Here is a 14324-nt window from a genome sequence, read left to right as displayed (position 1 = left end):
GATCTGTCTTCATCAGTGTTTTAGAATTCACCAATAAAAGATTTAAATGACTTTCTTGGCACCCTTTTTAAGAAATTGCTCTGTCTCCTCATTTTCTGCAGCTGTCAAACATGAAATACCCTGATGACCAAAAAGCAATTTGGCCGCAAGCCTCACATGTGATGATCCTGACAGACACCTTCTCTGGTAAAGGCAATGTGATGCTTTTTTTATGTTGGGTGTGGTTGGTTTTCCATCCAAAAGACACCGAACATGTGTTTATCATAGCTTAGTAGTGTTTTCTGGGTCAGGATAATTAAGAATGAATGAGAGAACAAGTCTAGTTAACCAAAGAAACCTGAGTCATGGTTTCAGGGGTTAGGCCAATCATTTTGAAAAGAGATAAACTGTAATTAAAAAATTCTGACCTTCTTTTCTTATTTGAACGGAAAGAGTAAAAACACTAATTAGCTGCAGTTAACAGGTAAATATTTTTTAAACAATGGGTCTTTGACAGAGCTAGCTAATTACACCAAGGCCACACTTTCTGCGTGAGCATTGAGGTATCTGCAGTGTTTGTTGTTGGCACCCATGTTAACAGGTCAGAGCAGCCACAATACAAAATTCAATCAAGACGGAAGTATTAATAAGCTCTGATGTTATCAGCTCTTTTATTGTTATTTTTAATGTTTAAGTTTCATGTATCATCATACTGCAGCCTCTCTCCTGCTGTCTGCATGTCAGGGCTGACCTCCACCCCACAGTACACACACGGCAGAGTGAAGTCAGACAACAGCAGAGAGGCCGCGGTGTAGATGAAGGGAATATAACTTTAAGATTACTTCATGTGTTCAGCATGTAGAAAGCCATACAGTATTTCCGTCTGCTTTGTCTACAGTCTGTCATTCACCACTGGTATGGTTTACAGTCGAGGTAAACACAAACACATCACACTAGCAGGGCTGATAGATAATTGTTAAAAACAAATCAAAAAGAAAGATGTCTATAGGTCATCTAGCTGTTTAACTTATTTTGCCACTTACCTTAAAATGCACCTGTTCCAATACATTTTATACCCTGATGAAGACTGTCTCAAGTCAAAATGCATTGGTCTATCCTACATGAAAAAAAGATAATTATAATCAGAGTGCCTTGGATGTTTTTTTAGACTGCCAGCACACACCATGGACTTCTACACGGAGTAAACTGGGACAGTCATTAGTTTTTATTCCCATGTCCCTATTCTTGATGAGCACCTGAATATTTTTTTTTTTTTACAATTTACCTACACCTAGTGTCTTGAACTAGTGCAGCACTCTTAAATGTTTTTGTCAATATTCACTTCATTTGAACTGTTTTTCGGTTTTCTAGAGAACAGCGTGCATTTCATTTGATCTGAGTTTAACAGTAATTTAAGCTCAATTAAAGTTTGCTACACAACACAGAAATTAAGATGCAAGTTGTTGACTGCCTTGGCAACAGAGGGCGCTGTTGCAAATAAAATGGCATCGTCTGCATACAGATGAATTCCGCTGTTTCTAACTTGAACACTCAATTCATTTATAAATATTGTGAATAAAAGTAGCCCCAGAATAGAACCCTGTGACACGCTTTTGTAAAAGCTGGACTGAAAGCCATCAGCCACAACAGCTTGTGTTGTACCACTGAGATGAAAACAAATTACACAAAATCTCATCCTAATCTGGGTCCGTTGATCACATACTCATTATTTTCAAAAATAATTTACTGTCACAATAGAAAAGACTTCTTGGATAAGGACACTAACTAATGTGTTTGTGAAAGCTGGCTGTGGACACTGTCAGAGTTTAAGCTAACATTAGCAGCTCTGTCATGTTGCCCAAGACAGAGCTACATTCTCCAAAGTGGGGAGATACTAGCCTACAGAGTGGATGCGGTGGTCATGACGAAACCTTTTATTACCGTAACCAGTAAGCCTGTAAAAAATTTAGTTAGTGATGTATTTTCTTGGTTACAAATGTAGGTCATAAGTTTGTTTGCCACACGTTTGCAGTTCACATTGGAGCAGATATATACACAGTAATCATATTACTGCAATCACAGTTATCAGCTCCTCACACACCACTTTTGTAAAGGCTAAATAAAGACACCACCTTTCAAACTTCATAAACTTTATATATGGAGTAGGCTATCACTCTTACCTGAGCCCCATGTCCACAGCTTCACATGTGAAGACATCGAATGCTTGACAGGCCCGCCATGACTAGGTATGTTTGATCGCTATGATTGGACAGTTGCTGTTTTGCGGAGGAGTTTAGTGAATGGTCGACTGATGTCCAGTGATCCTGCATAGTGTGGCCTTTGTATTATATTTGATATTTCTCCTTTTACAATAACTTGTGTTTAAACCCATAGCTCTAAAATAAGTGTACTGTCACTGAAAACTCCAGAGCTAACCTCTTATTATGACTGACACCAAGGCAAAATTGCAAGTCTAGAAAGATGACCTGGGACCCCAAAATACTTATTCATACACATTCAGTAAAAAACACATACATTGGCCCAATAATGCAAGATTTTCAGCAGTCTCTCCATTTTGAACATGTTTGGAATAACTTTGTGTATTTTTTCTCCACACATTCACAAAAGCATGGACATTTTGTATGCAGCATGACACAAGTCAGATGAAATTGCTTCAATGATCATTTATTAATATAGTAGAAAGTATGACAGGTGGAGGTTAAACATGCCTGAGGTTCTTAAAGATGATTATACGGCCTCAAGGTATATTGTTACTGCATTAGGCTACTCTTACTCTGCTCATTTGTTCTTTTTATTTAATATTTATGTTTCGCAGTCCAATACATTTAAATAAAAATATTTTTCTTCCAAATGTTATTTACAGTATCTAAAGAGATTTACTCAAAAACACAATTGATAGGGTCTGATGAACACTCATTTAAGAAAGGCTCACATTGCATCTAAGAATCAATACTTTTCATAGTCTTGATTTTCACTGTTGCCAAAATAAGTAGCAGCCTAATAACAAGAAGATGAATGAATTGTAATGCCATATCTTTGACATTTAGAAAAGATAAAATGCTACTGATTTATTTATTGCGTACTGTATACTGAATAATCAGAAGAAAGGATAGAGCTTCATAGGGATGACAGCCGAAATACCACTTAAAGAGTTTCCTGTCCCTGAAAAAAATCAAATCTTCCATGATGAACAGAGATAGGTAGCACTTAGTATCTGCCTGTGCACTTCAGGATCAAACCAGAGTTGCTAACAACCCAGAGATTGTTCAGGTCGTAGCTCAGGTGGCGAACTCTCATGCACATTGGGACACGGACCCAAGATGTGCCAGGATATGGGCGACCAGTGTAGATGCCAGCTCTGTTGAGAGAGAAGCAGAAATCTGTAAAACCATCATCTTAATTCTGTTTCCATCTGCAGGAACTTTCCACAGGAGCTTATGAAGGTTTGTCTGTGTGATTATTTTAGCTTTTGCCCTTTACAGAAAATGTGCTTTTGGTTAAGATTTGATATTAGTGTATATATTTATGAATATAGAAAAACTAAGTGCTGTTATCAGAGGCCAAACTTTTACACCTATACCTTATATCACAGGTGGAAGCAATAAAGTTGGATGAATTATTGAGGCATGTTATTTGCCACTGCACTCCAGGCATTTTAAGAATTACACTGATTGAGGTAGATACAATAAGTGAAGATCAAATTTTCAAACTCACCTATTATTAAAGTATTATTTAAAGTATTAGTATTATTATTAGTTAAAGTATTAAGTATAACTGATATGATAATGATTACTATATTTTCATTAGGAGTACTGCTCTTACTGTATGTAATATACATACTAAAATGTTGTGGATGCTTCAGGTTGTAACCCTGTTGTGTCTATAAAAAATCCTCCTCATAAATGTTATTACCAGACTAATTAAGCACTGGCTTACCTTTGGTAGACATCACCGCCTGGGGTCAATCCAAAAACCCTTCCGTCAGTCCCCACTTCAACCATGCTCATGCGTTGCCCTGCCACTTGTGTCCAGCCGGAGGCGCCACAGTTTACAGAGTTTAGTGTCTGTCGTCAGAGGAATACATTGAGTCGTCATGATCAGTGAGTGAGTATGGTTCATGTGACCTAATAGTAACACTAACACCACCAAGAGTTAAAGACATGAGAGGTCAGAAGTGTTGCAGTGACCAACCCGTGTGAAGTAGACGCGGTTACTCGTGTCCACTCCCCAGCATCCGTTCTTTGGGCTGCAGGTGTAGTACTTCAGACTTCTTGACAGATAGTTCCACCCCAGGGAGCCCGCTCCACGGTAGGTCAAAGCTGAGCTACATCTCAGACAGTAGGCTTGGTTGGAGGTAGTAACTCCCACAAGTTGATCATCACCTCCAGCATCCACCTGCTTCATAGACGTACCTGAAGACACAGAGAGGTACAGGTCATTTAGTCAGCAAACACTTGCTACTGTTTAGCCTTTTATACACTGTGTGCCCTGTAAAGGCGGAAAATGTGTGTTGCAAACAAAATAAGTCTGTCACGTGGGGATCTTTCTATGTAGTAGGAGCACTGTACTGTATCAGTGCTATGATATTAAACTGTAAACTTAACAAAGGAGTAGCCTAATGATCACTAGGCAAACCGATATGGACTTTATTTATTCATGTGGAAGAAATAATAATGATAGTTACCACGGGATTGTACAAAGTTGCCAGCAACGTATTTGTAGACGATGTTTGATGTGCTACTTCCCCAAAGTCCTGCAGGTCCCACTGAGAGATGTCTGAATCTGATTGAGCTCAGTCGCCGCCAAGATGATCCAATCAGGAAATATGGATAATTGTTCCTGTCTAGTGCGACTACTTTTCCCTGTCCAGCGTCAAGCTGTCGAGCATTATACAGCCGCGGACCCTCATCGCAGTTCCAGGCTGTGAAGACAAAATCATTAGAGGGAATTGGAATCATGGAGCATTCTGGGGCAGTAAAACCATCTTTGGAGAATAGTGTACATAGCTACATTAGCTGCCATTGTCTGTCACCGGTTATTTGTCACCTGTCAATCTTTCATCACAAAAACATATAAAGTATGTGTGAAAGACAAATGTCCACATAAAGAGACTTAATGGAGGAAAAGGAACAATATACCGAAGTTGTTTAATGATAGTCATCCTTACAAATTAGGAGATAAAAAATGGTCATAGGACTTTGATAGCTTGCCACTCATTTCAGTTTGTGAAGTTAGTATAGAGGTTTTTCTTTTTTCAGACAAAGAGATTAAAACCTTTATACTATTTAACTGAGTAGACAAAATGAACCTAATCGAGTTAGTTTGTGAAGTTGGTGCTTATCTGGTGTTTGGCATTAGTGCCTACACCATTCAGCATTTCAAAAACTTAAAAACTTTTGAGGCCGATGTCCACTTTACAAACGGTCACATACAGGAAATTCAGATTTACAAACCAAATCAATTACACAATGATCCAGACAAAGACAAGCAAGTTAATTTCGTGCTATATAAATACTAACAAGACATTACCTAGCTCAGCTGTTCTTTTAGACACTTATGTATACAGTCAGTGGATTGCACTCATACCTGTTTGTCGCACAATTGGCCGCACAGCTGGCCGCGCAGGTCTTCCTCTTCTCAATCCTGGTGTCACAGTCCCTATTAAAATAAGGGAGAAAGACATATCCTTTGAAATAAGAAAGTCTGGTCTTATTTCCACTAAACTGCTTCAACAGTTAACTTAAGCTGTTCTTTAGACACTTATTGTGAACAGCCAGTGGACTGCCCTCTTACCTATATTTGGCCTGATTTGCATCTGAGCTCCATTACCTATCAATGGGAGTGAGAAATACATATCCATTAAATTTATAAAAAGTCTGAATTTATTTCACATTAATCTGCTTCAACAATTAATTTTGTAATAAAAATGTAATAAGACAGTGACTTACCATGACTAACGGCCAAGTGACACAGCACCAGCAAGATGGCTGCAATAGCTTTCATGTTGTCGCTGTTTGGGAGTCTGTAGTCAGCAGTGCACTTCTGGATGTATGTCTGTATCTGTGGGGTGCTGCTGACCTGCATCCCATCTGGTCTGTCTGGCTTTTATACTCTAGATCCATGGGTCTGACCAATGTGCTTAATTACAGCCAGAGCTGGTTGTGCAGGCTGTTCGGGGAAGCTGGGTGGCAATTTTTTAATTAAATGTATTTACTGTTACCTACGTTTCAAATATGCACCCGGTATGACAGCTTTCTTTCAGGTCATTATGACCAAGGAAAAAAAAGAAGGGTGTTGACCCCGGACATGCAGAGCACAAATGAGATGGGAGGATGCATTTGTTTTTTGTGCTAGTTACAACATGTGAAGCCATCGCAAATCTTGTCAGGAAGTCAAACTGTCGACCCAAACCCAGGGAATAAGCAAAATGTTAAATGATATCATAACTAATAACCTAACTAATCTAATATCAAGCAGGCGTATGTTATTTTTAAAATGTACACAACTGACATTGTTGGAAGAATCACTATCTCCCTTTACTGGAGTAAAAGTAGCAATACTACAATAAAAAAATACTCTATTACAAGTCAAGGTCTTGCATTCCAAACCCTACAAAGTAAATAAATAAAATGTACTTAATGTACATTTTACTTTATTTACAGTGTTTATTTACATTAAATCTTTGCTTAATTTGACTTACTTGGACCTCAAACAGATATTTTATTAGCTTAGTTTAGTTGAGCTTAACTGAGGTGGCAAACAGGTGACCGGGTTCTGTCCAAAGATAAGCAAATCCACATACCAGCAGTGCTAAAGCTGACTGTTTAGAAGGTTAGAGGGTTTGTCTAATCTGTATGAAAACCAAAGTGTAAAAAAAAATGTTAAGTTTTGTTTTTTTCGGGGGTACTGCCAGACTATGGGTGCTTTTGTAATTGCAATCTGATCCTCTACACTAAACCAAAGTGCCGTTGTTTGAAGAAATGAAAGACTGAATTAACGAACCATTAAGCTAATCACACATTCACTCCACTTGGCACTCTGCTGCTCTGTCCAAGAGAGTATTTCCAAATGCATCCCATTTCTTGGCCTGGAGCACTAACTTTCTGGAATCTTGTCCTCACGAAGTTTCAAGACAACTAGCAAAGACTTAAACAAACAATATATAATGTCAAAAAGTGATTTTAGAAGTTTGGGCAGGCGGATTTTGTTACTTTTAGGCAGAGCAAGGCTAGCTGTTTCCCCATTTCCAGTCTTTGTGCTAAGCTGAGCTAACCAGCCACTAGCTCCAACTACAGGCTACAGTATTTGGCATGCACATGAGAGTAGTATCAATCTTTTCATCTAAAATTCTGCAAGAATTTGAATAAATGTATTGTCCAAAATGTCAGCAAAACTTCTCTTTAAAAACATTAGCTTCAGATATACATTAAAGAAATCTGCTGCTAAACATTTTTTTTGATAAAGATATATTTTCTTCCATTTTTGTGGTGACAAACGCTTACAACCTGTGGTGGTTTTAACTTTTTGATATTTCATTTGGAATCCCCTCAAAGAAACAAAAAAAAGGCTTCTGCTAATGCCTCCTTGGGTAGGAAATAACCAGTGGGGGTAATTGGCAGACTCACACCTTTTCTAGTGAGTGCAGTGTGATGCTTTGTTTACGCTGGGTGTGGGTGGTTTCCACCCAAAGACAAAGAACATGCATTTACCATAGTTTAGTTATGCTCAATGTTTAATCAGGATAATTAATAATGAAAGGAAGAACATGTCTAGCTAACCAATTAAAGCACTTGCCCTAGAACAAGAACCCTTAGGTATATGTTCAGGGGTTTGGCCAACAATTTTTAAAGAGGACACTGTAATTATACACAAATTAAAAAGTAGTTACACATTCCATTTTATTTAAAGACTGTCTTTTTGTTCAGCTGTTCCTGATAAATGTCAAAGAAAGTATAAAAGAAGGAAAGGTCATGACGTCAGTGACAGCATTCAAATTCTACATTGGTGCCACTTATATTGAAGTTAATGGGGCGGACACAGCAAATTACACCTTAATTGTCTGTCATTACAGGAGGGGAATGGGATCACCATCTCCTTTTTTTATGACCTGTCATTTTAACAGGTTATGATTACCTTGCAGAATCATCAGTAACTCGCTAACGTTTGACATATTAGCTGGTGTGTATTTCCTCAGATATCTCACAAACTCAACATATTTTCACTTTGCGAATACATGCCACTATAATCTGTAATGGTTCAGTATCCACACTTGTATTCAAAGCTTGGCTTAAAACAGGCTGTTCTCTGTTCATACGTAAACCTAAAAAATGTAATGAAAAAATTCAGACGTATCCAAGGAATAATGAGCCATTATTTAATCTATATCCCATCTTTGGGTAGGCTGCAATCATATGACAAGTGCACCGACAGGAGTAAAGAAGGAAATAGATGGATCACAAAACACAGAACATTCTCTCAGATCTTTCCCTGAGTAGACCGGTGTTAAGAACCGTGTGAAACACAAGTGAACTTTGAGTCATTTTAAGGTAGATGGTCAGCAGATTTTCTAAACCTAACCACTGTAACTTTACTCGCCTAAGCCTAACCTATGTAAATTTACCTTAATGTCATTTGTGGGGCGCTAATTTGTTAGACATCATACGAAGCGTTGTGTGTGCATTTTTGCAAGATGTCATGAGAGTCACTGTATGAGGATACATTGTTTAAACATTAATCCTCCCAACAAACGGTGGAGTGTTTGACCTGGTGATAAAGATCTTTTGGGTTTGACCAGTATGCCATCTTACCTAGATATATTCCAGGTCACCTATTACATGCTGCAGATTTATGAGTACAGTTTGTTCTTACATTTGGGGAGTGGTTTCCTAAAACAACAAACAAGTCTTTTCAAATCATAAGGTTAAAAAAAAGAGAAGTGACAAGGCAATGTTTAGTTGTGGTGAATTTATCAAAGCCTTTCAATGCCCTCTCATCAGTTTATATCCATCCTATTTGTTTTACCTCTTGCTCAGCTTCACATTCAGTACAGCTCGAGGAGATGGGATGAGAAGCTTTACCTCTCCTGACACATAAGTCCTCTTTTCACCACACACAGGCATCCAAACACACATCCAACAACCTTCCTGCTCTGGTTTTGTTGTTGTGCTTTCAGTTTTAACTGAGTGCCATGAGTGACACCTGCCAAAAACCATTAAGTGCAGAAAAATAGTGTTTTTATTATCATCACTAATTGGTTTAAGCTATATATCCTAAGCCCTATTAACACAGGACTGGTACTACCATGGAACTTCATGTGATGTGTAGACTTCGATTTTGGTGAACTTTGACGGGTGAATTCAGACCACTGACAAATAGTAGACTTAAACCACTGTGACCGTGCTGACTCTTGAAGGGATGGAGAGCTGGAGAGTCCAAAATGGGGGAGGCTATCAAAGCTTATTTTGTATCAATCCACAGCAATGGTTATCAGGCAATTATGGAGCTAAAGACACGAAAGACATATTTTGAATAAACTATGATCTTTTTGTCTGACTGAGCTAAGTTTGCTTACTGACATTAGCAAGCTTGTTAGTTTATTTTTCTATTTCAGTAGCTCTTTATTGAATTAAATTCTGGGGGTAAATAAATAATACTGTAGAGAGAAAATAAGGAGAAGCTCCAGGAGCTATTAAGACTGACTAGCATTACCTATCCGGCCAGCTAGCGAGCCAACAGTTAGCTTACTACTGAAGATTTTGTACATACAGGGATACAGGGATGCAAACAGAAAATGGTGAAAAAAGAGAGAAGGTTACGAACCCCCTAGGGGGGTCCGGGGGCATGCTCCCCTGGGAAGATTTTTTTTTAAATATCAGCTTTAAAGGGTGCATTTATATTGAATTTCAGCATCAGACCTACAGATACTATAAGGAAGCAGTGCTGACAAGAAAAACTTCTATTCTAAGACATCTAAGGGGCCTACTCAATAAGAGACTTAAGTTGTAAATTGTGTCCTCAAATGTACAATGTCCTCTCCTCAATACTGAAAAAAACATCCCCAGTCTGCCTAATGAGGTCATACTAGCCAATATTTCCTCTGGATTCAATTAGCAAATAGGCCTACAGGCCTGCCTCCAATATTGGCAGGGGAAAATTGGAAAATTGAAGTGCCACAAGGGGGCGACATTTACCTTGACATTTATCATGATACAGGAAACGTTGGAGGATCATTCATTGCACTTTTCAAAAGATAAAATGTACTGGTAATTGGTGGATCTTTCTTTTACTTTGAACAGCATGGTAATGTATTTAACAAGAAAAACTTCTATGTGTTCAACAAGAGCCAGCCAACGCAGTGCAGAATTTCGCGTTGTTGTGTTCCAAGTCCGCGCTGCGTGAACGGGTGTGGGTGAACATGGACGAGAGTAGTAGCAGCAGCAGCAGCGAGCTAGCAAGCAAGCATCAACATCAACTTTCTTTAGCACTTACCACTCTCACCGCAGCCAACAAGCTGGACAATGGACGGTGTCATCCCTATGTTTCCCGGGTTCTATGTTCCCCGCTTACCACCCAAAAAGGGTTCTATGTTTCCCACTTGGTTGAGCGGGGAACATATAACCTTTTTTGCAGGGTTAAGTGGGGAACATAGAACCCGGGAAACATAGAACCCTGGAAACATAGATACGCTCCCCAATGGACTGCCAGACATTGTCCTTTAATTCATTGTTCATAAAATCATCCTGTCTGTTATCAAAAAGGACGGGGTGCTGTGAAACGAGGTTTATCAACCTTTCTCCCATACTGTCCTGCCTGACTGGATTTCGGACTCTCCCGCCCCGGGTCTGCGCGACTATAAACAAACAATTTAATTGGCCCAGCTTTGTAGTTCTGCCGGCAAATTCCGCGGGGAGGGGGGGTCAAAGTCTGAGCGGAAACTTTTTTCACCGCACTAAAGTTCCGCCCCGGTGTGCAAACTTCCATAAGAACCCATGAAATCAACTTTTATATTTTTCCGCAAGAATAATCCGCACAGATATTCACACAAGTCACCCAAATGGCCACGAAAAAAGCGAGTTGCGCTTTTCGGCGCACTGTCTGCATCCCTGCCAATAAAGCCATGTGGATGCCAAAAAGTTGAATTCGCTGATTGGCTCCGCTGTTGAGACATACAAAGGTCCTGCAAGGTCGTGTTGTTTTGGTCATCTGTGTCTCTGAACTGCAGCACAACACTGTAAAAGACAGCCTGTTTGTGTGTGTATGTGGAGGAGCTGACAGCAAGAATAGCTATCTAAATAACTGTCACATCAAATACAGATGTGTAAATTTTATTCAGTTTAGTAATTAAGTGGATTTGATATAGACATCACAGTAGAATTAGAATTGTACATTTATGGCCAGATGGGCTGTGTTCAGTGTTTGCAGCAACACCTGTCCAGTAATACACACAATATTGCCGTGTAGTTGATGTGTTTGACACGGGAATAAAAACATTACAGGACTGCAATGAAATTTAAAAAAATGAGCACTAGGCAAAATAATACTTAAAATACTATGATGGTAAATGGACCTGCATTTGTACAGCGCCTCTCTATTCATCCGACCACTCAGAGCGCTTTTTACACTACGAGGCACATTCACCCAGTCACACACATTCATATAGGGCTACTGCTGGTCGAGGCTACCATACAAGGTGCCACCTGCTACGTAAGGGATAATGTATAGTGAGCGTTCCTCTGCTGCGCGTCGGGGTTCCATTCCCCTGTCGGGAGTTATTTTTCAACTGTCACCGGCTCACTATACATTATCCCGCTTAGAACATGGCTTACTACTAAAACATTCAGTGATGTGACACAAAATAATGATTAAAGCACGTTTTATCGATTCAAAATTCCCAAAAGGAATGTGTCTGTACTCTGTATCCATGGCAACAGCATATGAACAGTGTTTAGCTTCACCCCCGTGCCGTTCCCAGCACCCAGACTGGCAGCTGTTGGGGGGCTGCGGAAGAAGTCAAACAACGTTCATCTGCGCACAATGCGTTGACACACAGCTGGTTGAATATGACTGCTCCTCAGTCTAAGCGGCCTTCACATGATAAGAACAACGTGCTTCGCTCACCACCAGGTGCGGGCGGAAAACCCGAGCGGTGCGCGACGCCAAGGGTAGCGGTGCTGCTTTGTCAGGTGTTGCCGCCCTCTCCGTAGACAAACAATGGGACAGCCAGCGCAAAGCGGTTTTACAGCTGGTCATGTGTAGAGGCCTTTAGGCCATTGCTATGGCGCCCCTAGCAACGGAGCAGCAGGGCAGCGGTGATACCTCAAGAAATAAACACCGCAGAATTTTGTTGATTGACCAATCAGAATCAAGTATTTAAGAGTGCCGTGTTCTAAATGGGGATAAATAGGTATTGAAGGGATAAAGTAAGATAAAGAGGGAATGTAAGAATAAGAATAACTTTATTCATCCCCAAGGGGAAATTCAATTATCTGTCAGCTCATCTATTATATGTCAAATAATATAATATAAAGCCTGATGGCTGTTGGTATATAGGATCTTCTGTATCTCTCTGTCCACCAGAGTTTTTTTGGTCCATCAAGGTGTTGTGGAGTGGATGATCTGGGTTGTTCATGATGGCCTCGAACATCTTCAGTGTGCATCTCTCCACCACCTCCTCCAGTGTGTCCAACCTGACTCCAATCACAGAGCCAGCTCTTTTGACTAGTTTGTCCAGCCGCCTTGCATCTTTGTGTCTGATGCTTCCTCCCCAGCAGACTGCAGCATAAAACAACACACTTGCCACCACAGACTGATAAAACATCTGCAGCATTTTACTACAGAAGTATCTAGTGTACACTAGTCGTGTGTTTTTTCCCTCTCTCTCTCTCTCTGTGCTTGTGTACGGAATACAATCGCTGCCTCTGATTGGCTTACGCTGATACTTTATCCTTGACTTAACCAATAGTCATAGTCACTTCATAAAAAGGACAGTAACGTTACTTGGCGCGTAGAGGGGAAATTAACACAAGACCACAACAAGACAAGAGACATGGCTGCAGAGAACGTAGAAGGTGATAGGCCTGAGAAAACGCCTGAAGGCCCGGACATACTCGGGCGTTCGGGCCTTCGAGTGACAGACACATATCACATGTGTGGAGATACTTCACTTTCCTCCGCCGTGTCAATGTGATGACGTCATCAAATGACTTGTCAACTCGACTTAGACTTTATTGACAGATAAGTCGACTTGAAAAAAATCAAAGTTGTTAATGCTCTAGTGTACACCTAGATACTTATAGCTTGGCACCGATGTCCACCCCACAGGTATTCACTGGCTGAAGAGGGGGCTTGGACCTGCGGAAATCTATGATCATTTCCTTGGTCTTTGAGGTGTTCAGGAGGAGACAGTTCTTGTGACTCCAGTCACTGAAGGCTTTTATCTGGTCCCTATATTCAGACTCCTGCCCATTCCTGATACACGCCACAATAGCAGTGCCGTCCGAGTATTTATGGATGTGGCAGGACTCAGAGTTGTATTTGAAGTCCGACGTGTACAGTGTGAACAGGAATGGAGCCAGGACAGTCCCTTGTGGAGCCCCCGTGCTGCTCATTAATGTCCCAGAAACACAGTTCCCCAACCTGACATACTATGGCCTTCCTGTCAGGTAATCTGTGATCCAGGAGATAAAGGAAGGGTCCACTGCCATCTCTGTGAGCTTGTCTTTGAGTATGTTGGGTTGGATGGTGTTGAATGCGCTTGAAAAATCAAAGAACATGATTCTCACTCAAGCGCCAGGTTCCTCCAGATGAGCTAGGGCACAGTGAAGCATGTAGAGGACAGCATTGTTCACTCCAATGTGTTGTTTGTATGCAAACTGCAGGGGGTCGAGTTTGTCTTTGACCTCAAGTCTCAGTAGGCATAGAATCAACCACTCCAAGGTCTTCATGATGTGCCAAGTGCGGCTACTGGTCTGAAGTCATTAAGTTCAGCTGGACATTTAATTTTTGGTACCAGCACAACACAGGAAGTCTTCCACAGTGCCGGCACCCGCCCCAACTGTAGACTGAGGTTGAAAATCTTGTGAGAGGTTGACACAGTTGGGCAGCACAGTCTTTGAGGAGCCTTGGACACACACCATCTGGGCCAGCAGCCTTCCCAGCGCAAAGTCTTCCCAGCTCCAACCTCACCCCCATCTCTGTGACAGACAAGGGTGGAGGCACAGGTGTAAGAGGGGGGGTGGCTGCCACATTGGAGTTGTACACAAGTTGTGGAGGTGGAGGTGATGGAGGAGGAGGAGGAGGAGGAGGAGGAGGAGAAGGAGGAGGAG

At 40.7% G+C, this 14324-nt stretch overlaps 1 protein-coding gene across 1 annotated transcript; it reads right to left on the bottom strand.

The window, feature by feature from the left end:
* Nucleotides 1-3070: 3070 nt before the first annotated feature.
* Nucleotides 3071-6003, bottom strand: LOC126406401 (fish-egg lectin-like). The gene is made up of 5 exons (XM_050070633.1): nt 5949-6003; nt 4685-4921; nt 4192-4412; nt 3937-4064; nt 3071-3358 (listed from the first exon to the last, which is right to left on the bottom strand). Exons 1-5 carry the CDS (start codon nt 6001-6003, stop codon nt 3208-3210), a joined length of 792 nt encoding a protein of 263 aa, XP_049926590.1. The 3' UTR covers nt 3071-3207.
* Between the last annotated feature and the right edge of the window lie 8321 nt (nt 6004-14324).

The sequence above is a fragment of the Epinephelus moara genome, chromosome 2 (genome assembly GCF_006386435.1).
Source record: "Epinephelus moara isolate mb chromosome 2, YSFRI_EMoa_1.0, whole genome shotgun sequence".
Taxonomy (NCBI): domain Eukaryota; kingdom Metazoa; phylum Chordata; class Actinopteri; order Perciformes; family Serranidae; genus Epinephelus; species Epinephelus moara.
This window is presented reverse-complemented; position numbering and strand designations above follow the sequence as displayed.

Coding starts and splice junctions, on each gene's coding strand:
- LOC126406401 (XM_050070633.1), bottom strand. CDS start 6,003: ATGAAAGCTATTGCAGCCATCTTGCTGGTGCTGTGTCACTTGGCCGTT. Junction 4,065..4,191: donor ACCGCGTCTACTTCACACGG/GTTGGTCACTGC, acceptor CTCTGACGACAG/ACACTAAACTCTGTAAACTG. Junction 3,359..3,936: donor GGCGGTGATGTCTACCAAAG/GTAAGCCAGTGC, acceptor CTCTCTCAACAG/AGCTGGCATCTACACTGGTC.